We start from the raw sequence: 22,848 nt of genomic DNA on the forward strand, positions 1-22,848 counted from the left end.
CACCCTCCTTCAAAGTATTGCTTTGGATTTGACTGAAATCCTATTCCAATAAATAATAAATAAATTTAATTCATATGCATTAGCACTATCCTTGCCCCCAGAGGTTTTGCTTAATTGTTTGCATAAAGATATTGCATTAGCATTCATAAGCTATGCAATCAGAGCCTAACTAACTTAAGAATATAAATTGGTGTGAGTAACTTCTTTCCTGTTACTTGTCTGGTGAATACATAGCAATGTGGGCCCTGTGTTGAAAACAGCCATAGCCTGAGCACACTCATCTCCTTCTTACCCTTACAGATACTGGATTTCACTGGTCCCAAGATGTTGTGTGAATTCTTTGAATTCTCTTTTCATTTCCTTTTGGAGCATACTGGCTGCTCTGAATCTTGTGTTGCCTGAGGATAGTCTCTGTATTTTCTCTTGTTATGAACAAATTCCTGTTGTGACTCAGCACAGCTGAGTGAGCACATTGACCTTTTGGAATTGGCTGAGTGTGTGGGAAGCAAAGGTTTAGGGGGCAATGTATATGCTTTATTACTAGCTATGTTGTTGGATGCATATATGGTCCTAGCATGTAAGCTCTGCTCTCTCGCTGCAGTGTCTCATTTTAGTGACAACATGGACTAGAATTAGGATTAGAGTAACTTTAGAAATGGCCTGTTGTTTTTATTCATGATGCCTTGTAATTCTTGGACCACATATGGGCCCCCTTTAAAAATGACCTAGTCTTCACTCCCCTTAACAGGTGGCTTTGGGTGACAGAATCCACCTCTTTATCGGCAGTAGCTTATTTGATCATCATATCTGTGGAGAGAGGCTATCCACAGAGAGTCTAAGGCTAACTCGGAGGAAACTTCGCTTGCTGATGGGAAAACAGACACTATAAGATTAGGTTGGAGGGCTGGGGATATGGCCTAGTGGCAAGAGTGCCTGCCTCATATACATGAGGCCCTGGGTTCTATTCCCCAGTACCACATATACAGAAAATGGCCAGAAGTGGCGCTGTGGCTCAAGTGGCAGAGGGCTAGCCTTGAGCAAAAAAGAAGCCAGGGACAGTGCTCAGGCCCTGAGTTGAGTCCAAGCCCCAGGACTGGCAAAAAAAAAAAAAAAAAAGATTAGGTTGGTTCTAGAGACAGAGAGTTTTGCTTACTGAAGTGGGTTGTTACACAGAACGATGTTACATGACCATGCACTAGTGATCCTTAGTGTTGATGTGCATCAGACTCTCCTGGGAAACCCTGGGAGAGTTCTGTGCCGGAGTTCTAGGAGGGGATTTTGTTTTGCATTTTCTTCTTAAAGTGCTCCTTTCTAGAAACATTTAGAATAGATTGTACAGCTTAGGAATTGTAAGAAAGCTCTCCTTCATGGAGGCTGTGCTGGAACGTTCATGGTTTAAAGCATCCATAATGTTTACCTGACCTTTGCATCCTGAGAAAGAGGGATTTGGAACCTCCAAGGCCTCCTCTCTTAGCCTGGACCCTGTAGTATAAAGTGGGGAGACAGAGCTGGGGCTAGAGAATGAGAACAGAGGATAAGGACTGTGTTGATTTCCCAAGGAGTGCTTTCCAGTCCTCCCAAAAGCATCGGTGTGCAAGGGTTCATAGCTATTATAAAACATTCCTCCTGATTCCCTAGAGATGTAGGGAAATCTCTTGAGCTCTATACCAGGCCACCTGGGGTACATTTAGGCCCCATATTCTATTGGGATATTGGTCATCTCCCAGATTGAAAGGGTCCTGAATTATTATGATCACAAATGAAGGGCCAAATTACCATACTAAAGTTACTCTGGTATAAATGAAGACCGAGTAGTTAGCTTCCCTATGAACTATGTTCACCTATTTCCAGTATTCTTAAATTTAGCATTTGTCTTAGTGGCCTGGCATTGGCTCTAGCAAGGAAATAAGTTTGCGTTCCTACAGCCCAGATCCCATTTTACTTAGGGAAAATAGTTTATTAGGTACTTTGATATGCATAAGAAATAGGAAACCTTTTATTTTTCAGTCTTGGGAAGAGAAGGCATTTTAGAAAATACCTATTTTCCTTCTGTGGATATTGGACCAAGTTTAATATGTAAATGTGCTTTATACTGCATATTTGTGCACATAAGCATGTTAGTTAAAGATGATGAATAGTTGAGCAACTAACATCAAAAACCCACTCATTTCTTTGTCAGGGAATAACAAATACATTAACAAATTAAGATTCCTTTTTTTTTTTTGCTGCTGCTGCTGCATTAGAAGTCTTTTTGTAGAGGTAATAGGAATGCCTTTTAAACTTCCTTCTATGAAGTATTTTTAGGGCTCTGAACAGATAGCAGAAATAAATCTTGGACTAGCTTAGGCAAAGGAAAAAGAAATGAAAGAACAGGGAATATATTGGAGATTCCCATTGGATCTGTAAGCCAGGAGCAACCTGGGACTAGGCTGGAGCTCAAGTCTGGGGCTCTGAGGAAGATCCTTTCTCTATTACTTTTCCCTGCCTCTTTGAACATGAGCCCTATTTATGGATTGACTGAGACTTTTTTTCCCTTCTTAACTCAGTAGTGGAATGTGGTCATGAGTACCACTCCAATAGTCAGACATAGAGCAATTCACTTCTGTCTTCTAGCCTTCAGATTTTTTTTTTTTTTTGGCCAAGATTGGGTCATATCTCTAATCCCCTAGATTGGCTATGACCAATATAGGATGAGAAAAATTTGTTGTATGTGTTTGTGTTAGTACAGAGAGTAGTTATAAGGGGGGGGGGGGAAGAAGGGGGAGGGTTCCACAGAAACCAGGTAAACAATGAACAAGAATTGTAATGCCCAGAAAAAAGACATCACTCTGTCAAATAGATTTGCATGACATAAAGCATGTTTGTAAAGACAGTTATGATAGAAATACTAGTGTTTCATCTGAATTCTTTATATTTCTTATTGGTTATGCTTAGCATCTCCACTTGCTGCTGGCTGTAATCCAGGTGTCAGGTTTTACTTAAAGTAATAAATTTAATATTAAAACGTATGCATAATTCTCTGTTTAATGAGTCTGCTAATTGTTACGCCCTGCTGTGAATGCTGATAAAAACCTAAGACAAAAATATACTTAATTCGTCCATTGTTTAAAAATCCAAGATCCTCATTTGACTGCTGTTAAAATAACCATTTTTGTATTTCGTCTTAGCTAAATAAAGAAAACAAGACACTGAAAAGAATCAGCATGTTATACATGGCCAAGCTGGGACCAGATGTAATAACGGAGGAGATAAATATCGACGAGGAGGATCCAGCCACCGACACAGAAGGTGCGGCCGAGACGTGTGTATCAGTCCAGTGTCAGAAACAAATCAAAGGTGAGATTCTGCACTTTACTACTGGGCACATTCTTGATGCTTCTTAATTGATTGGCCTGGGATGTGTGTGTTTGTGTGTGTGTGTGTGTGTGTGTGTGTGTGTGTTTGTGTGTGTGTGTGTGTGTTGTGGGGGGTCGTCCTAAGAATCATGACAGCTTATAACATTTGTGAATTGCTTTCTTGTTTGGGATTAGGCACTTTTGAAAGTGTTGTCTGGACAGAAGTAGTCATTTGCCACATCTTTAAACTATGTGCCAGGATATTTTTATTATGTAAAAGAAACTAAGGATAAAAACATACATGGTGAAGCCAGGTGCTAGTGGATCATGCCTGTAATTCTAGCTATGCTGGAGGCTGAAATCTGAGTTTCACAGTTTGAAGCCAGCCCAGAGCAAGAAAGTCCCTGAGACTCTTACGTCCAGACAACCACCAAAAAACCAGAAGTGGAATTGTGACTCAAAGTGAGAGAGCTCTAGCCTTGAGCAGATGTGTTCAGGGACAGTGAGTATCCAGGTCCTGAATTCAGGTCCCATGACCAAAGGAAAAAAAAAGCAAACTAAAACCATGTAGTTGATCCAGGTGCTATTAGGTGAAGACTGAGATCTGAGGACCATGATTTGAAGGCAGCCTGGCCAGAGAACTCTGAGACTCCTTTACCTCCACTGAACCAGCAGAAAGCCAGCAATGGAGGTGTGGTCCAAGTGGTAGAATGCCAGCCATGGGCAAAAAAAGCTCTCTGAGAACCTGAGACCTTGAGTTCAGGCCACATTATTGGTACACACACACAGTCTCAAACACACACACACACACACACACACACACAAATATATATGTCTCTAGAGCTCAAATTGTAGCTCAGTGGTAGACATCAAACTCAGCATGTACAATACAGCTCCAAAACATGGGCGTGTGTGTGTGTGTGTGTGTGTGTGTGTGTGTGTGTGTGCCAACATGCCATTTATGTTGATTACCTGTTGGAATCTTTAGTGAATATTCTTCTTCAGTCTCTTCCCTCCAAGACAATTCTCATTCAGCTAATAAGCTAAAAGCAATATTGAGTAATAGACAACTACCACATAGTTGCACTAAGAAAAAATTAGATATACATCCCATCTTTATTAATTGTACACAGATTGTTATTTCTACACATATAGACACTTGGCCTATGTTAAAAGAAAACCAGTTCTTGTTAAATAATTGTTGAATTGTTTAACTTAAAACACATCCCAAAGCAGTTTCTTATGTGGGAGACAAAACTTCAGATGGCAGTGATTTTACTTGATTCTTCAGCCCCTTAAACTATGACAAAATAGAATTTGTTCTGGTGTTCAAGTATTTCCTCTTGTTCATTGTTCGGTCTGGAACAATGGGATCTCATGTTCTTCCTTTTGGAATGATCCAGCCAGTGGAGAAAGTGATTTAGAACTAAATTTCAGAAGTTCTTCAAGCTGGGCTCATGTGAAAACATTTATTTCAGTTATAAATAGTCACATAGCAGGTTTCTTACTGCCACTGGAAAAAGGTAGGAAATTAAAAGCCATTAAAAATGAAGTGACAAAACCATAGTTCTAGGTATAAACGTAAGTTGTCTGTGCTAATCCGGATATTTTTAAACATTTCAGTGGCAAAAGAAGCTTTAACCCAACGCCAGAAGCTTTTGCCTGAGGGTTGCTAATACTTTCATTCTCCTAACACATTTTTATTAAAGCTGAATACTAAAAAAATAGAAACAAATTAAGAAACAAAAATACTCACATTTCTGGAGAGAAAATTACTAGAATTAACCCTTCTTGATATTTGCAAGTCAGTTGAAACAATGTTTAAGGGCTATAAATTGGCAGCCAGTCAGGATCTTTGCCTTCAACTCGAAATCTCCAAGTTATTAACTGCCCAATTGTTTGTTTATATTGTGTTGTGGCAAGAGCTCATGGTCATTATGAAATCAAAAAAGAAATTAGTACAATGCCTTAATTTGTTTTTGCTAGAAGCTTAAATGTCAGATAGATTTTTAGAATGTGGGTTAGCTAAGTTGTAAAGAAAACTTGGTCTGGTCCATTTTACATAATGAGATTGTCTGAAATAATATTATTACTGATGACAGCTATATTAGGGGCACATCCAAATGTCCCCCAAGAGTTCTATGAGCCTTTGGTTCTTCATCTTCTTAACTGTTAAATAACCTTGATTTTGAACTGCATATGGACTGACATTTTGATGTGTTTTTATCTTCTTTTAAAATAAGTGTTATGTCTACTTTTTTTTTCCTTTTAAAATGCAGAACTTCGAGATCAAATTGTATCTGCTCAGGAAGAAAAGAAGAAGCTAGCTATTGAGCTGGAAAATCTCAAGAGCAAGCTTGTAGAAGTAATGGATGAAGTATGTATCTCAGACTGAAAGGCAAAGTCTTTCATATTTTAGACTAAAAGCTAGATTGGAGACTGACTGGCTGAGTTAAACATTTGCTGTTGGCATCTAATTTCTGTTATGAGAGCCATCTACTAGTTTTCATCCCCTCTTCTCTCTCCTAGTTCAGATTTATTAAAAGGTACAGAAAATAAGATCACGAACATCATATACCCACTATGCAGGTTCATAAATAGGACACTAAACAGTACTGGCTGTGTCCTCTTGTCCCTTACTACTGCTACTTTCGGTGAAGAAGGAAGCATTTTACTTCTCCCCCGGCTGTTGGCTCAGAGAGGAAGGGCGATTCTTCGCACTTCCTACACATCCATAGATGGTTCGAGGCAGAGTGCATTCAAGTGGGGATTTGAAGAATCTTTTCGTTTTCCTCCTGAACTGTCATCTAGGACAGGGCCACACAGTTACCTTTTATTTGTACCTGCCTTCATAATCTCGATTTAACTTGCCATCCTGGTTCTCAGTGTCTGTAGCCCAGAGTTTTCCTGGGCCCTGTGTCACGCTCCCTTCCCTTATGGCGACAAGGGTGCCAGGCACCAGGTCCTGTCACTTGAGCAGCTGTGTCCTTCATTCCCACCTGCATGCCCCCCTTCTCTGAAGGTGCCACATGAGAAGGCCGGAAAGCAGTGCCACCAGCCTCCCAGCCCTTGCTGCTTTGCCTTGGTTTTGGCAGAACCTTGCACTGCTAGGGAAGCGGGAGGTGGCCATCTTGGAAAGGAGTTTCTTAGTGAACACTGTATACCACTTACTAATTTAAATCCCAAGCAAAACCAGCTCACGGCCTAGAGGTTAAGGAAGGATTCAGAGCCTCTGGCAGGACCCTTACTTAGTTTGTTTCTTGAATGAAACTTAGGAGAGAGGTGACAGCACACATCTGTCTTTTCCTTGGTCAAGGTGATTTACTGATGATTCTCTTTCACCCTTTCAGAGGTACAGTTGGAAGATAGTTTGGAAGTTACTGTTATTACTATTTCAGACAATAAAAGGATTAATGAGCATCCATAGATCTACTGTTTGCTTAGCGGTGAGACCCAGGGTCCCTCTTCCCACCTCCATTTACCTCACTCTCTGTCCAGATCCCTAAACAACCGTTACACTGAACATGGTTTTATTTTGGTTCTTGTATTTCTTTGTCTAATACAGCACATAGCATTTTGAGTATTTTAGACTATGTAAATATACCTGCTTTTCAAATGCAACATAATGTGCTTGAGGTTTATCCACCTTGATCCGTGTTACTTTATATTTAAAAAACTGTTCTTACAATATTCTCTTCCCTTGATCAAGATCAACAGTTATTTCAGAAATTTTGGTTTTGGGGGAGCATTTTTATATATATTTTATAGGAGCCCAAACTCATCAGAGTTTAAGGTATTTTTTTTCTTAATTTTCAAAGTTAATGTATAATTAGCTTAAACCAAAGGTCATCGAAGTTCAAAAGTGAACACCCAATGGGATACTGGATCTCACACTAAATGACTTGATACTTCTGGGGTAATCTGTTGTATTAAAGATAGCAATCATTGGGCTGGGAATGTGGCTTTGTGGTAGTGTGGTTGCCTCGCTTGCATGAAGCCCTGGATTTAATTCCTCAGTACCACATAAACAGAAAAAGCCAGAAGTGGCGCTGTTGCTCAAGTGATATAGTACTAGCCTTGAGCAAAAAGAGCTCAGGGACAGTGCTCAGGCTCTGCAATCGAGTTCCAGGACTGGCAAAAAAAAGTAGGAATCATTGACACTGGTAATGTGAACACTGTCCTGAAGAGGAACAAATGTCATCTGCGAATATGAGAACATGGTCAGTATTCAGTACACATCCCAACTTAAACAGCTCTCCTGCTATCTAGAGAATGGCTGAGTGACCACTGTTTACAGTGTCACTTCACATGGCTGGAGAACTGGACAAGCCCTTTGAGGGTCATACATTGCTGCCCATCCTATTTAACCATTTTGGGTGTTTTCTCTCCTCCAAATCTTGCATTTCTAGGTAAATAAAGTTAAGCAAGAGAAGTCTGTTTTAAATTCAGAAGTTCTTGAACAGAGAAAAGTGTTAGAAAAATGCAACAGAGGTATGTATATCTTTCTGGTCTTTGTTCTTGAACCTTGTATGTGATGTGTTTTCTACATTTGTATATGGTGTCATTTTACATGGGTGCCCTGCAGATCTTTGTAGCCAGCCTCCTCTCCTCACTCAGGTCTCTCCAGCAGTGAGTTCTTCTCCTTTCATGTTGTCGTTGGAGACATTTAAATGGGTTTCCCTTAAGGACATAGAACCTACTCATTTTGAAATGCTTCCTCTGTTCCATGTGTATCTGGGACCATGGGCATTTTTGCTGTCCCCACAGTGTCTCCATATTAGATAGGTTGTTTAGTAAATGAGGAAGTCTAGGTTATTTAGTAACTAGATCATTTAATAAATCCAGACTTGATTAGGACATCTACAGAAGTGCATGCGACATGGTAAGATTTCAAATGAAGAGGGTGTTTGGATGGAAAATGGTATATGGGGAAGGGAGGGAAGAGTATGACACCCAACGTGTATAGTTGCCTTGAGGTCTTGCACATTCCTTGTTTGTGTACCTGCAATCTGTTCTCAGTTGTCTGGAATCAGTACCATAAAGGGACCCAAGGCCATTTAAGTGAATTCTATAGCCATCAGGAAAGTCAGACCCGGCGGCCTCATAGAAAGATGAAAGTGTTCATCATGTCTGCTTTCAGAGGAATCTGTAGAACTTTCGCAACTGTGACCCATCATCTTTGTCAAACATGGTATCAAGTCTCCCTTGGGTGCTCCTTATTCCTCCAGTGTAGGGTAGGGAATGATGCCAAAGTGCAGTTCTGTGAAAGTCATTCTAAGGGAAGGAGCTGTATTAGTCCATTTTCTGTTGCTGTTACAAAATACCAGAGGCTAGCTCCTTGAGAAATAATAAACGTTTATTTAGCCCCCAGTTTCAGAGATTCAAGAGCATGCCCCCCAGTCTCTGGCTGTGCTGAGGCTTTCCTTGTTGGGGTCACACCATGGCACATGGCATCACAGTGGCAATGTGGGTCAGTGGGCAAGACAGGAAGTCAGTGCCTGTGGGGGAGGGGGCAGTCTTACATTTTTAATAACAACCCCCTCTGGTGAGAACTAACCCACTCCATGTGACCAGCAGTAATCCCTTTTAGGGATGCCGACTGCACCTCCATTTACCTAATCACCCTGCAGTTGGCTCCCCTCTTAAAGGTCCCACCACCTCTTGGTCCTTGCACTGGGGACCAAGCATTCAACACATGACCTCTGGGGATAAACGACTTCCAAAGCATAGCTGAGAATGAATGTGTTTCCTGATTTCCCTTTTCCCCTTGGCTACCTGGTGTAACTAGGTCGGAAGCTTGGATACTAATGGGCATCTTTCATGGTCTTTTCTTTTTTTGGTATTGGGAATTGAACCCAGGACCTTGTACTAATGAGTCAAGTCCTTTGCCACTGAGCTCCATCCCAGCCCTAGGACATCCTTTATGACCCAGGACTTTCTACATTGTCTTTCATGGTAGTGCACAACTTTTGTGTCATTCATCACCTGAGTCTTTTTAATAAAAGACCTTGTAGTTGAGAGTGGGGGTGGGTGAGGTTGTGGTGTTTCTTCAGGTCCTACCTTATTTACAGATCATAGAATTTGCTATCCTGATGCAGTGGGCTACAACAGAGGGCTGTGGGGGTTAATCATATGGCCCTTGCCTTCAGGGACCCCCCCCCCAGTCTAGGGAGAGAGGGTGTATATGAACAATACACCACAGGACTAACTTCTACAAGATCCAGGTCCACGGGACCTGGTCATGTGACATTCTCCTTTTTTATTACAGTGTTCTGGACATAGGAAAGAACATCAATTATCTAGCCCCTGGCTTCAGACAGTCAGAGTCTTCATTGTTTTCTTCACGAAATTTCTTTTTTTAAATAGGTTTGAAAATCATTTAGCTCTCAGGGCCCTATAATTCACATCCCAACCTACCACTTACATGACTTTACCTGAGTAAGACTCCTCGCCTTCCGTCTGAGGAGGCAGTAGATTTACAGAGTGCAGAGTTTGAAATTCTATGTCATTACGCACCAAACCTGTCCTTAGTCAGTTAGGCTTGAAGTGCACGGCAGAACAGTGAGTGAAAGCAACCATTAAGGGGGCCTTGGAGAGATTTGATTGCTGTGACTTGGTTTGGGATTGCGGGGAGGCCTTGCCAGAAGCAGACAGAGGCTGTACCTTCTTCCAGTTGGGCTAAATTCCTGTGGGTACCACAGCTCCCTCCTGCCTATCTGTATCAGTACTTAACAGGGTGGGCCACCAACTGTCAAATGTAGCAAAAGTCACAAGTTGCTTTGATTGACAGAACCATCCTGTTGAAGGCTTTTGTCCTCCAGTAACACTTCAGTGCAAAGCTCCATCGTGTGGGCCTGAGAGAAGCAAAGGCTGTTGAAAATGATCTTCTTTTCTTACTATTTGTCTACGAATGTACATACATATATGCACATGGATGTATATAACATATACATATATGTACATGGGTATATATATGTATATTATATATATTCTTTCTATTGGATAATGCAGTAACTGGTGGAAATTTTAAATTCAGAGGAAAAGAAAAAAATTTAACCTTTATAATGTAAAGATAAATACATTAGATTGATAGATACACATACAGTGTCTATTCTTTTAATTAAAAAAAACTGGGTATAAGCTGGGCACCTGTGGCGCACGCCTATAATCCTGGCTACTCTGGAGGCTGAGATCTAAGGGTTAGGGTTTGATGCCAGTCTAGGCAAGAAAGTCTGTACGACTCTTATCTCCAATTAACCACCAAAAAGCCAGAAGTGAAGCTGTGGTAGAGCTTTATCCTTGAGCATTAAAAGCTGAATGACAGTGCCCAGGCCCGGAAATTCAAGCCACAGGACTAGCACACACGTGTACATACATGCACACACACATCCCTATATGAGTATATATGTGTATATACACGTACATATGTTCTTAATGTATAGAAAGAAAAATAGTGCTAGTAAAAGAAATCTCTATGTCTTTCTTCCACCATACAAGTCCCTGAATGTCTCTTTCTACTCACACCCCTCCCTTGAAGTTTTTCCTTTCTCTTATGTATAGTTTTGCCAAATATATATGTATCCCTAGATAGCACATCAACTAAACTTGTTTTTCAATGGATGGAAATGGCAGCAGGGTTGGAGGAGGTGAGTAGCCTGTTGGGCTATATGGGCTTTCTTCCAGATGGTTTGCCATTCGTGTTCTGATCATCTGTGCTGCATACTGCCTCTTGTTTTTCCCTCCTGTGTTGAAGTGTCCATGTTAGCCGTGGAAGAGTATGAAGAGATGCAGGTGAACCTGGAGCTGGAGAAAGACCTTCGGAAGAAAGCAGAGTCATTTGCACAAGAGGTAAGTATGTTGTAGATACCTCCCCTTTCTCCCTCCCTCTCTCTCCCTCCCCCTCCTCTCTTTTTTTTTTTTTTTTTTGGCCAGTCCTGGGCCTTGGACTCAGGGCCTAAGCACTGTCCCTGGCTTCCTTTAGCTCAAGGCTAGCACTCTGCCACTTGAGCCACAGCGCCACTTGTGGCCGTTTTCTGTATATGTGGTGCTGGGGAATCGAACCCAGGGCCTCATGTATACGAGACAAGCTCTCTTGCCACTGGGCCATATCCCCAGCCCAACCCCTCCTCTCTTTTTAAAAGAGGCTCTGCAGGTAACATACGGCGGGGGGGGGGGGGGGGGGCGGGAGTACATTGTCAGATAGGAGGAATAAGCTCTTGTGTTCTACAGCAGAGTAAGAGAATTATAACTTACAGTGATTACTATATATTTTGTAAAGAACGAAGAGATAGGCATTTTTAAGGTACTCAATCCAAATAGTAAATGTTCAAGGAGATGGGAATGTATCCAATGTTCAAGGAGATGGGAATGTATCCAATTATCATGGTGTATGCCATAAATATGCATAATCATTATGTCAGTTAAAAATGTAAAAAAAAACCCAAACCCCACCTTTTGAGGCTGCTTGATAATTTATCATTTTAACAAAGGATCACCTGAATTAGGGAGGCAGCTGTGGCTTAGAGTCAAGTTCACCAGAGTTGATGCAGAAGAATTGGGTTGGGATTTTGGCCATGTTGGATATTAGTCACGTGGCCCCCACAAAGCTGGCTTTAGCCTCTTAGGACTTTGCTGTCACTGTAGTATGGATGCTGCTACAAATCAAACTAAGTTGACTGCAGAATCAAATGGAACAAAACATTTCATAAATGATCAAATACTCTGTATGGGAAAGGAGTTGCCTTTAGAGATAGCCATAACTTGTGGTGAAAGTCAGCTGGAAGACAGGATATTTATGGGTTCCAGATAACCTTGAGAATCAGACCACCTCTCCACGTGTCATCTTAGATCGCAGCGTGGGGGCATCAGCTAGTGTCTGCTGTTCTCATTAATCCAGCTGCTTCTTCCACCGCTTGTGGAACACTGCCGTGGTGTACAGCCATTGTGGCGACCTTTTACCCATGTAATCATTTCCTCTGCTCTTCCAGAGAAGCTTTGAGCTCCTCTGGTTACACCTGACCTTGTAGGCATGTGTAGTTGGGTATTGCGTGGCTTGTGGCTGCCCTGCAATAGGAACTCCATCCTGCACAAATACTTGGAATCCATGCCTCGTCTGGGCTGCAGGAAGTAGCTAAGGAAACATGGAGTAAGTAAGTAGTTGTCGGGAAAAGTATCCAAGACCTAGAAGGAAGATATGGGTGTAATAGAAATGACATCCGACAATCAGATTATGGTTTTGTGGAGGGGTTCTTTCTGTGCTTGAGTGTAGCTGTGCTGGCAGTGAACTCCAGAAGGTTTAGTCCAAGTGCATCTGATTTGAAGTATCCTGACTCATTTTATTCAAGGGAGTTTAAGGAAAAGTGAGTAAATGCTGTTCTTGCTTGTAAGAAAGGGAAAAGGATCCGAGTGTGTCAAGCACTGACAGGAGGATTATAAACAATGCTACTACACCCACAGTGCCAGGATAGATGGGTTGGGTAAACTGGAAGGGTAGGGATAAAGCAAGGCAGCTCCATTGCAGAATCGAATAGATCTGCTGAAATCGACCCGAATGCCAGGGTGTTATCTCAAGACATTTGCAATTTTTCATAGGTTGTTATTTCAGTGATGTTAGAATACAGAATGGCTCAAAGAAAACCATGAAGGCCATTCAGTAATTGAGAAGACAGATGGGAGAAGCAAGATTTCAGAAGGAGGGTCAGAAACGGAATGATTTCCTCAGCCATTCCCCTAGTAATGTGTTGAGCCTTGGGGATGGGTGGTGCCAACGAGACAGGCCCTCAGGTTCACCCACACAGGAAGTAGGTTTGTGGCTGAGCTGGGAAGGCTGGCGCTGCAGGGCTTAGGTTACCGCTAGCAGAGATATTTACAGTGGTGCCTGATAATTTGACAATATCTAGCTTTGGTCTATAAAATAATGAAGAGGAAGCTTTTTAAATAATGGCACTCAATTGGAACAAGGATGTTTTCCCTTTCCTGTAGATTGCAGATTCTCAGATTTGCAACATGGCTTTAAACACCCTTGCGTGCATACTTGGTTCATGGCTAGCACTCTGTCACCAGAGCCATACCTCCAGTCTAGCTAGCATTTTGTTGGTTAATTGGAAAAGTATCTCAGACTTTTCTGCCATGATCCTCCAGAGTAGTTAGAATGATAGGTGTAAGCCACTGGTACTTGGCATGTTTTTTTTTTAATTGCAAAAGGAACATACGTGTATGCATACACACACACATATTTGAAAAATGTAAACGATTCTAAGTATGTAAGGAAATAACTGAAAGTTTTTCCACTTTTACTAATATAAATTCATTAAAAACAGAACAAAGAGCACAGTCTTCTTCTTAGAAAAAAATAAAATTGTCTTCATAACTATATTTTTCCCTAACATACTCCCAATTTTTAATAAAATGTTCTTATACTTTTTAATGTATTTATCTTTCTACTCAGTATATATATTTTTTTCTTTTTAAACATACAGATGCTTTATTCAGTACCTATCCCCAGTAACCTATGAGAAACTGTTATGCAGTGGTTGTTTTTTTCCTTCTGTGTAAGTCAGATAATAGTGGAGTGTTATATTTTCAAACCAATGAATTATACATTAGCAACCTAAGATATTTCTTATCTTCACTCTTCACAAAGATTTGTGAAATTTTGATGCCTAAGGTATTATCTGATAAGAGACCTAGTTCTTCACTGTACCTTATGAGCTCAAAGCCAAGTTCTTTTCTTGAAATGCCTTTCTTTTTTTAGAAAAGGAGTTTAGATTTTTAAAAAAAGATTTTTGAGTAGCATCTATTAGCGGGAGGGGACGGTTTATGTGATAACTTCCCTATATGCATCAACTCACCATCTCTGCTCCTACCCAGGGTTCATTGTTCTGTTTACATATATGCACATAAGACACTTAGATAGTATTCCCTCTCATTCATCCTTTCTGTTGCCCTCACTCATACAGCACCTCTTTTTCCTGTCACTCATTTTCTCATCATTGGAAATGCTTGTTAGTTATACAAAGGAGTTTCACCATGATAGTTCACATACCCATATAATTCTTTATTCAGATTGATTAAATTATATTGTAGTCAGATGTATAGGTGTGTGTGTGTGTGTGTGTGTGTGTACCTCTCTACTGGGGCTTGAACTCAGGGCCTCTAGCTCTTTTTCTTTCAGTCACAGTTTTTTTGGGGGGGCTCTACCACTTGAATCTATGCCTCTACTTCAGGCTTTTTGCTATTTAATTAGAGCTAACAATCTCTTCTCATATTTGTCACCTCAGCTAGCTTGGAACTGTGATTCTTAGGTCTCAGTCTCTTCAGTGGCTAGGATTATAGATGATCTACTAGGGCCTGGCTCACACCTATAATTTTATTTTTTAATAACTTGAAGTTTAGAGATCTAAAAAACAATAGGTATTTTCTCTTTTAAATTAGCACTTTTACTCAAAGGAAGGCCTCCATTGTATGTATGTATGCATAAACACACACACACACACACACACACACTTACTTCCCCTTCAATACTATTATAAGACATTTTGCAAAACAAATTCACATGATTAATATTTCTAAGATGTGATGTCGTATGTCTTGACTCTTGTCTCCAAAGTGATGCAGACAAAGTAATTTGTATCCCTGTGATGTTGAGCAAGTGTCCAGCATGCTTGTAGGAAACTGCCCTTTTCTCACAAGAAGGAAGTGAAACCCAGGGAGGGTTGGTTTTTGCACCCCCTTCATGCAGAGATGAGGGGTGGAGTAAAGAAAGAATGTGGGCTTCCTGGACCACACAAAATGGTCTATGTGAGCTGGGTTCTGGTAGCTCACACCTGTAATCCTAACTACTCAAGAGGCTGAGGTCTGAGGATTGCAGCTCAAAACCAGCCTGGGCAGGAAAGGCCAATTAACAACCAGAAACCCGGATGTGGAGCTATGGCTCAAAGTCGTAGAGCACTAGCCTTGAGCAAAAGAGCTCAGGGGCAGTACTCAGGACCTGAGTTCAAGCCTCAATACTGGATCACCTCCCCATCTCCCCTCAAATTGTCTCTTGCCTGTTTGACTTTGCAGTGTGTTTACTTTTGTAGAGGAAAAGTTGCAGTTTCGTAGGCTTTTCATAAACCCCTGCACAGGTGAAAATCGAGGGCTCCTGCCCATTTTCCCCTTGTAAGACAGTGCACTGGGAAGGAAATATGAGAGTCTTGCTTTATTGTATTCACAATTTGATTTTTGACTTGGAAACCGATACTGGTGAAGGATTAACCTTAAGGATTGTCCAAATCACTAAAGCTGTAGTCTTGATACATGAAGGTGGTTTAAGATATTTTTGTTTTTGTCTCAAGTTTCATTTGCTGACTTTTTCTGTTATCTGATGGGTGGAATTACTGAACAAACTAATGTGCTCTACATCAAGTTGTTTTTCCATACAGATCTTACATTTAATCAAGACTATTTTTTTAATGCTGTTAAGAATATGAAAATGGGATGTTCTACTGTTCATAGACTTTACACGGGGAACATGTTTCAGAATTTGCCAAACATTTTGTGCTTGGAATCACCTGCTGACCAACTGGAGAATGGTGTAAACAAAAAAGAAATGAGATGAATAGGGAGGAATATTGGAGCTGTGTGCTTGTGGCTCACACATATTATCTAACTGTTCAAGAGGCTGAGACCTGGAGAATGGTGGTTCAAAGCCAGCCTGGGCAGAAAGATATGTGAGACGGTCACCTACAGTTTATCAGCACAATGCCAGACTGGAGATGTGGCTCAAGTGGTAGATTGCCAGCTCTGAGCAAGGAAGCAGATCTAAGAGGGCTAGGCCTTAAGTTCAAACCCTGGTATTGACACAAGAAGAAAGAAAAAAGAAACGCATGTTGGTTTTGGTCATGTGAAAATGTGAGAATTGGATGAATAATATGTATGCATGCTGCTTAATAAAATGCTCTCTATATACAAGTGTATTGCCTATCTCCTCAGCTTTCCTCTACTATGAACTACTTTTGTCATGGAGTAAAAAATGAAGTAGTTAAAAACCAAATAGTAAGTCTAATAAATAGCAGAGGCTATTAGTCAGTTGCTAAGAATATTGGCTTATAAATCAGACAGACCTACTTTTCAATCCAGATTTTTGCCATTTATATGTGTCTTTGGCAAAGTTACTGACACCCTCTGAGCCTTTCTTTATCAGTAATAGTATCCCCTTGACAAAATTGTTGAAAATACCAGATGTTGTTGTGAATATATGATTATCTCCACTGCATCTATCATAGAGTTTAGTAAATGTTTCCTGTTCATAATAGACTAAATTAACTCAGGGTTGATTAAAGCAATGCGTATGAAACGGTTAGTAGAGTACCTGGCATAAGGTAAATTTTTGATGCCTATTAGCTACCATGTTAAAGCAGTAATAAGATATTAAAAACTAAAATCTAAGATTCAGTTGTTCTGTATGCACGGCATTTGGAAATTCAATTCCAGCTCACTACTCCTACAATGGATCCACAACTCAGAAATTTCTTTTAATATCATAATAAGAACTCTGCAGCCTGCCCTTCGGCTCTGTTACAGTTTGGGGAATCGTGGGATTGAGAGATCTGTGCTTTTGTAATGACCTTTTGCAGATGTTCATTGAACAAAACAAGCTGAAGAGACAAAGCCGCCTGCTGCTACAGAGCTCAGTCCCTGACCAGCAGCTTGTGAAAGCGCTCGATGAAAACGCAAAACTTGTCCAGCAACTTGAAGAGGAGAGAATTCAGCATCAGCAAAAGGTAACAGATTTCATTCTGGAGTCATAGAGACACATTCATGTTAAAATGAGAGGAGTCAGTCCATATTTTTTTTGTCATATTCCTTCTAAGCAACTTTTAGAAAAAGAAAGCTACGGATGGAATGTAGTGTATCACCCAACGAAAATTTCCAGCATACTTTTGTAGGCTTTATAATTGATTTGCTCAAGTTCGGAACCCCCGGAAAAGATCACCAGAGACCAAGATTGATGTAAACAGCAAAGAGGCATTTATTGCGAGCTAGCTCGGTCCTCCGTGCACACAGCAGCAACTGGTGACACTGAGAGGCCCCGAGTCAAAGTCTAGTAGTCTTTTTATATCATGAAACAAACAACTCTTAAGCAATCTGGGGAAACTTCCACACAGTCAGGCATATGCTTGATTAACAATTACATCACACTAAGCAAGCAGAGGGAAATAGGCTAACCTTATCTATCGTTAACTTTGTTAGCAGAGGGCTATACCGCATTCCTTCCTAAAGTTAAGCTTCAATCTCTGTTGATATTTAACACATACATTCAGCAGTTTTTCCTCAAAAAAAATGTTTGTGCAGGCTTTCTGTGTAACCTGATTTAGGGGAGAGCAAGTTTTTATGATGGAGTCACTTGGGTCTTTTGTGTCTCTTCAATAATAATCTTGAAATTGGTTATTGAAGAAATAACTTAACAGGAGCAGGGTAAAGATACATGAGTCCAAAATTAGCTAAAATGGATGGAACCAGAAATCAAGTTAAATGAGGCAAGCCATGCTTAAAAAGTTAAGTATCAACCTGGGTACCAGTGGCTTGCGCCTATGATCCTACCTAGTCAGGAGGCTGACAGCTGAGCCTTGTGATTTGAAGCCAGCCTTGGCGGACAATCTATGAGACTCTTTTCACCAAAAAAGCCGAAATTGGAGGTGAACGAGAATACAAGTTATGATGTACAGAAAAAGTTAAACTTAAGGTTATTTACGAATCCCATACTTTGGTGCATATCTAAATTATGTAAAATATATACTTTCATGTACATATACTTTGCCTAGATGGAATTATGCCGTATATACGCTTCTATAGCCTTTTCAATTGGCACAGTGTATCTCCTCACGCTAGTATATACTAAGGTCTGTGATTTTAAATGGTTGTATAGAATTTCATTTAATGAACATATTATAGTTCATCAAATCAATAACATCGGTAGGTATTAGGTTATTTCCAGCTTTTTAATATTATAATTAGTGAATATATTTGCACATATGTCTGAATTTTTTTCTTGAGTGCTAGGGATTGAACCCAGCACCTGTACATGTTAGATAAGTGCTCTATTGCTGAGCTACAACCATAACCCCCTCTCTGAATTTAAACAAAACAAAATGATTTTCTAACAAGGGTAATACTGCATCAGTCTTTCCCTCTTTTTTTTTTTTGGAAGATTTTTGGTACTTATTAGCAAGTTATAATTATGGTTACCAAGGGTCCTTAAAAATGCTGCTAGAATTTTCTCTTGAAAATGGGTACAGAAGTATTAATCTGTTATGGGTGTGTGTGTGTGTGTGTGTGTGTGTGTGTGTGTGTGTGTGTCTTGAACTCAGGACCTAGGCACTGTCCCTGAGCTTTTGTGCTGAAAGCTAGCACTCTACCACTTGAGTCTCAGCTCCCCTTCTGGCTTTGTGATGGTTATTGGAGATAAGAGTCTCACAGACTTTCCTGTTCTGGTTGGTTTCAAACTGCGATTCACAGTTCTCAGCCTGCTGAATAGCTAGGATTACATGCATGAGCCACTGGTGCCCAACAATCTGTTTTAAGTGAAGTTTCAGTTATTATCTTATGTAAACTCTTAAGAGCTGACAGTGATTGTTAAGAATTACCAGTATTTGTAATTTGTGTGATTTTAAGATCTTTTATAATCTTTCTGCTATAAGAATGATGTCAAAAACATTTTACCCTTTCTTGTCATTGACAAAAGGTAACCTATCACCCTACTGATGTTTGTGTAAAACCTCTAGGTCAAAGAATTAGAGGAGCAACTGGAAAATGAAACATTGCACAAGGAGATACATAACCTCAAACAGCAACTGGAGCTTCTAGAAGAAGACAAGAAGGAATTGGAATCAAAATACCAGGGATCTGAAGAGAAGGCTAGAAATTTAAAGCATTCCGGTAACGTAATCATTTACCTGTAAATCTCTCATCTCCAGGACAAAACCTGGCATATAGTTAGTGCTGAATGCTATAGAAAATTGCCAAGGTTTGTATTTAAATTCCTTCATTGCTAGCTAACAAAAAGGAAGAAGAATAGTTTTGGTCATTGATTCACAAGTACTTAGGTTCCTTTGGGGGGGGGAGGCGGCGTGGGAGGGAGACTTAAGGCCTTTGTGAGCCCATATACAAAATGAAGACACAAAGGTATCAGAAGCATGGGAAGACAAAAAAAGTCAGCATATCTCAGGGCTTCAGAGACAATCATACAATAAAGAACTCTTTATTTTGTTCATTTTAGAATATGCTTTTAAAAGGAATCAAGTCTTTTTTTTTTTATAATGCTTTCGTCCTTGGTACTTACACTCCATCTTTGCATGTAATTATACCCATGAAATAATACTTCCTATGTCATGCCTAACAATGTAATGGGCAACAATATATATATTAAATGGAAAAACTTTGGAAACACCAGGGATGCTTAAGTCAAAGGATTTATTCATTCATTGTACGAAGGCTTTCCAGAATGTGTGAGTTGGATTACTGTACAGGCCTAAGTATAAGTCTTGGTGAGAAGGCAGGTAATTTATGGAGGCAGGTACATTCCCTTTTATAACAGCTTCAATATTCACTTCAGACATTTTTGGTTAATTTTATACTAGAATTTTGAAATCTGTTCAGAAGAACCCTGGTGGCTTTTTCCTCCCGTTGAAAGCATATTCAGATGTTAGACTTGATGCCTCGTGCCTGTAGTTAGTTGGAAAGCAAAAATGGGGAGGCAGAAGTTAGGAGAATCCTGGGTCAAGTCTAGCTCAGGCAAAATTTTCTTGAGAACTCATCTCAGCCAATAAAAAACTGGGCAGGGAGGTTCACATTTGTCATCTTAGCTTTAGTGAGGAGGGTTGCAGTTTAATCTGGCTTTGGCAAAAAAAAAAAACAAGGCCCTATCTCAATAGTAGCCAAAGCCAAAAGAGCTGAAGACATAGCTCAAATGCATGATGCCTGAATTCAAACCACTACTGTCAAATATTTTTTTTTAATTTTTAATGTTCTTAATTGGCAGTGAAAATTGATTATACTTTTTTTGGTCAGTTGTGGGGCTTGAATTCTGGGCCTGGGCACTGTTCCTGAGCTCTTCACCTCAAGGCTAGCACTCTACCACTTGAGCCACAGTGCTACTTCTGGTTTTCTGGTGGTTAATTAGAGAGAAGGGTCTCAGGGACTTTCCTGTCCAGGCTGGCTTTGACTGAACCTCAATCCTCATTATCTCAGCCTCCTGAATAGCAAATAGCTAGGATTGCAGGTGTGAACCACCTGCATCTACCTATACTTTATTTTGTAATTGATCTAATCTTAAGGAGCGTTCTGTTCTTTTTTAGCTAGTATCAGAGGAGCCTGTAGCCAAAGCTATCTTGTGATAACTGAAAGCAGCAGACATTGGAGATACTTCAGTTTCAGTTTGGGGTGTGTTTGTTTAGAATCTGCTGTCCTCAGCCCTACCTTGGGGTACAAAAAGAAATAGATAAGAAGAGAAGCCTTGCCTTTTATTTCCAAAGATCTCTGAATCTCTGGAGTCATAGATATATGTGTGTGCATTAATGGGAGGTTTCTTGCCCATACTGACTTGGGGTGAAAGCAAGCAAGGTCAGCCATGGACAGAGCAAACTTCTCTTGAGTATAAGTGGCATTTGGTACTTGTCACCTGTTGGCCCATATTATAGAGGTGTATTTTTTCTTTTTCTTAATACAACCTTGCTGTTATTGAGGTGTTATACAGAGGTGTTACCATTTCCTTAGTCAGGTAATAAGTATGTTGCTTTTTTTGGACAGTATCACCCCTTCCTTTGCTTCCCCCCCACATCCCTACCCACAATTTTCCATGTAATATATACTTAATAGCACAGTTGCATTTGTTTACCCACCCCTCCCCCTCCCTCCGTGCCTTCCCTTTGTCCCCCCTTAAAAAAAGCCACAACAAAAGCAGAACCAAACACCACCACCATTCACCACAACAATAACAGCAACAAAACGTGTTTCTTTTTTTCTGGAGTTCATTTTGATAAATGGTACTTTGTTTTTCAGTTTTTGCCGTGCTGGTGATTGAACCCAGTGCCTGTGCGTACTGGGCAAGCACTCTGCCCAGGCCCTGTGGCATACATTTAAATTGAGCTTCTTGAAGTCAGGAACTGTACTGTGTCTCCAGCAGCATGACTCATGAGCTCTTTCACATTGTGGGCGTACAGTAATGCCTGTCTCACTGATTGGACAAATTCTGTTTCTAGAGTGTTCTTCAGAAGAAGAGAAAGCTTTTGAGTTCCAGGCATTTAGGAATTTGAGCCTAGTTAAAATAAAGGACCCTAGTATTTGCAGTTTGTGAAGGAAATTAAGCAGAGGAGAGAAGTATGCAGCTATTAAAATTCATCACTAAATGTCATCTTTAAAAGTCAACTCGGTCTGTACGCTTTTCAAGTCAAGTCTTAACAATATCCTAGTATCTGAGTAGTATACTCTGTTGTTAGAAATATTTCTTCGACCTACTCAAATCTAACTTTCCACCCATTAGCCATTGTCTTGAATTCTTTTTCCTAGGTTGTCTGTGCAGGGAAATGATCATCATGTCATATTTAAGCAGACAGAAAGCCTCTCTTGCATTAATGCTAGACTTGATTTTTATTTTTGAAAGTCTGAAATGCTACAGTTTCATATGGAAATGCCTAACTCTGCCTTCCTAAGAAGCACTTGATCTTGAGAGAGGTTATACTTTTTCTTTCTTTCTTGTACATGTGTGAAAGTTGCTTATTTCTGTTCTCTTCCAAATGCTTGTTTCCTGGGCAGTGGATGAACTCCAGAAGCGAGTGAACCAGTCTGAGAATTCCGTGCCTCCTCCTCCGCCTCCACCTCCGCCACTTCCCCCTCCGCCTCCCAATCCTATCCGGTAAGCACAGACGGGAGCCTGCACTGGGGACTGGCCTGGCCTTTCCAGCACCAGCTCAGGATTCATCATGAGAGGGACTGTGAAAAAGTAGAAAAGATAGCAACTAGTGCTTTCTTCTCAGAAGATGCCGTGTTTCTTCTTGTAATACATGCAGTACAAAAGAAACTCCTGTGGGATCTCTGGCAGACCTTGAGCTTCTGTGTGGATATTCCACCCTCAAAAAAACTAGACACATTTTTTAAAAAATAAATTGTGGCTATACCATGAGGATTGCCTTGAACAAGAAGATCAAGGGGATTTTTGAACGTCGCTAGAATGTTTTTATCTTTTTTCTCCCACTAATTTAAATTTGAAAAGCTCGAGTTGATTCATTTATTGTTTTTTCCAAAGAAAAAAGTTAAAGCAGCAAATGAAAACCTAAACCTACTAATTGTTATAAACTAGTAATTAAACGGAAAGTGCTAATTATTTTCATCCTTATCCTGGTATTTAAACCTTGATGAATGCTGAGAGAGGAACCTTCCATGAGGAAATCAATGATGCTTAAGTTCTTGGGAAAGGAAATTATCTATGCCAACAGGAACAAAAGTGTCCCCAAGCTTGAGTCACCTAGGGGTGGCC

The 22,848-nt window shown here is 40.4% G+C and overlaps 1 protein-coding gene across 2 annotated transcripts in view; it reads left to right on the top strand.

Annotated features, from left to right (window-relative positions):
* Shtn1 (shootin 1) overlaps nucleotides 1-22,848 on the top strand; it is a 96,339-nt gene that overhangs the window by 35,389 nt on the left and 38,102 nt on the right. For both annotated transcript variants that reach the window (XM_048338164.1, XM_048338163.1), the window contains exons 5-11: nucleotides 3,168-3,336; nucleotides 5,615-5,712; nucleotides 7,745-7,826; nucleotides 11,089-11,183; nucleotides 16,952-17,098; nucleotides 19,100-19,253; nucleotides 22,128-22,227. In XM_048338164.1, the coding sequence (XP_048194121.1) occupies nucleotides 3,168-3,336; nucleotides 5,615-5,712; nucleotides 7,745-7,826; nucleotides 11,089-11,183; nucleotides 16,952-17,098; nucleotides 19,100-19,253; nucleotides 22,128-22,227 (845 nt within the window). The remainder of the gene's footprint in view (nucleotides 1-3,167; nucleotides 3,337-5,614; nucleotides 5,713-7,744; nucleotides 7,827-11,088; nucleotides 11,184-16,951; nucleotides 17,099-19,099; nucleotides 19,254-22,127; nucleotides 22,228-22,848) is intronic.

This window comes from Perognathus longimembris, chromosome 2 (assembly GCF_023159225.1).
Source record: "Perognathus longimembris pacificus isolate PPM17 chromosome 2, ASM2315922v1, whole genome shotgun sequence".
Lineage (NCBI taxonomy): Eukaryota > Metazoa > Chordata > Mammalia > Rodentia > Heteromyidae > Perognathus > Perognathus longimembris.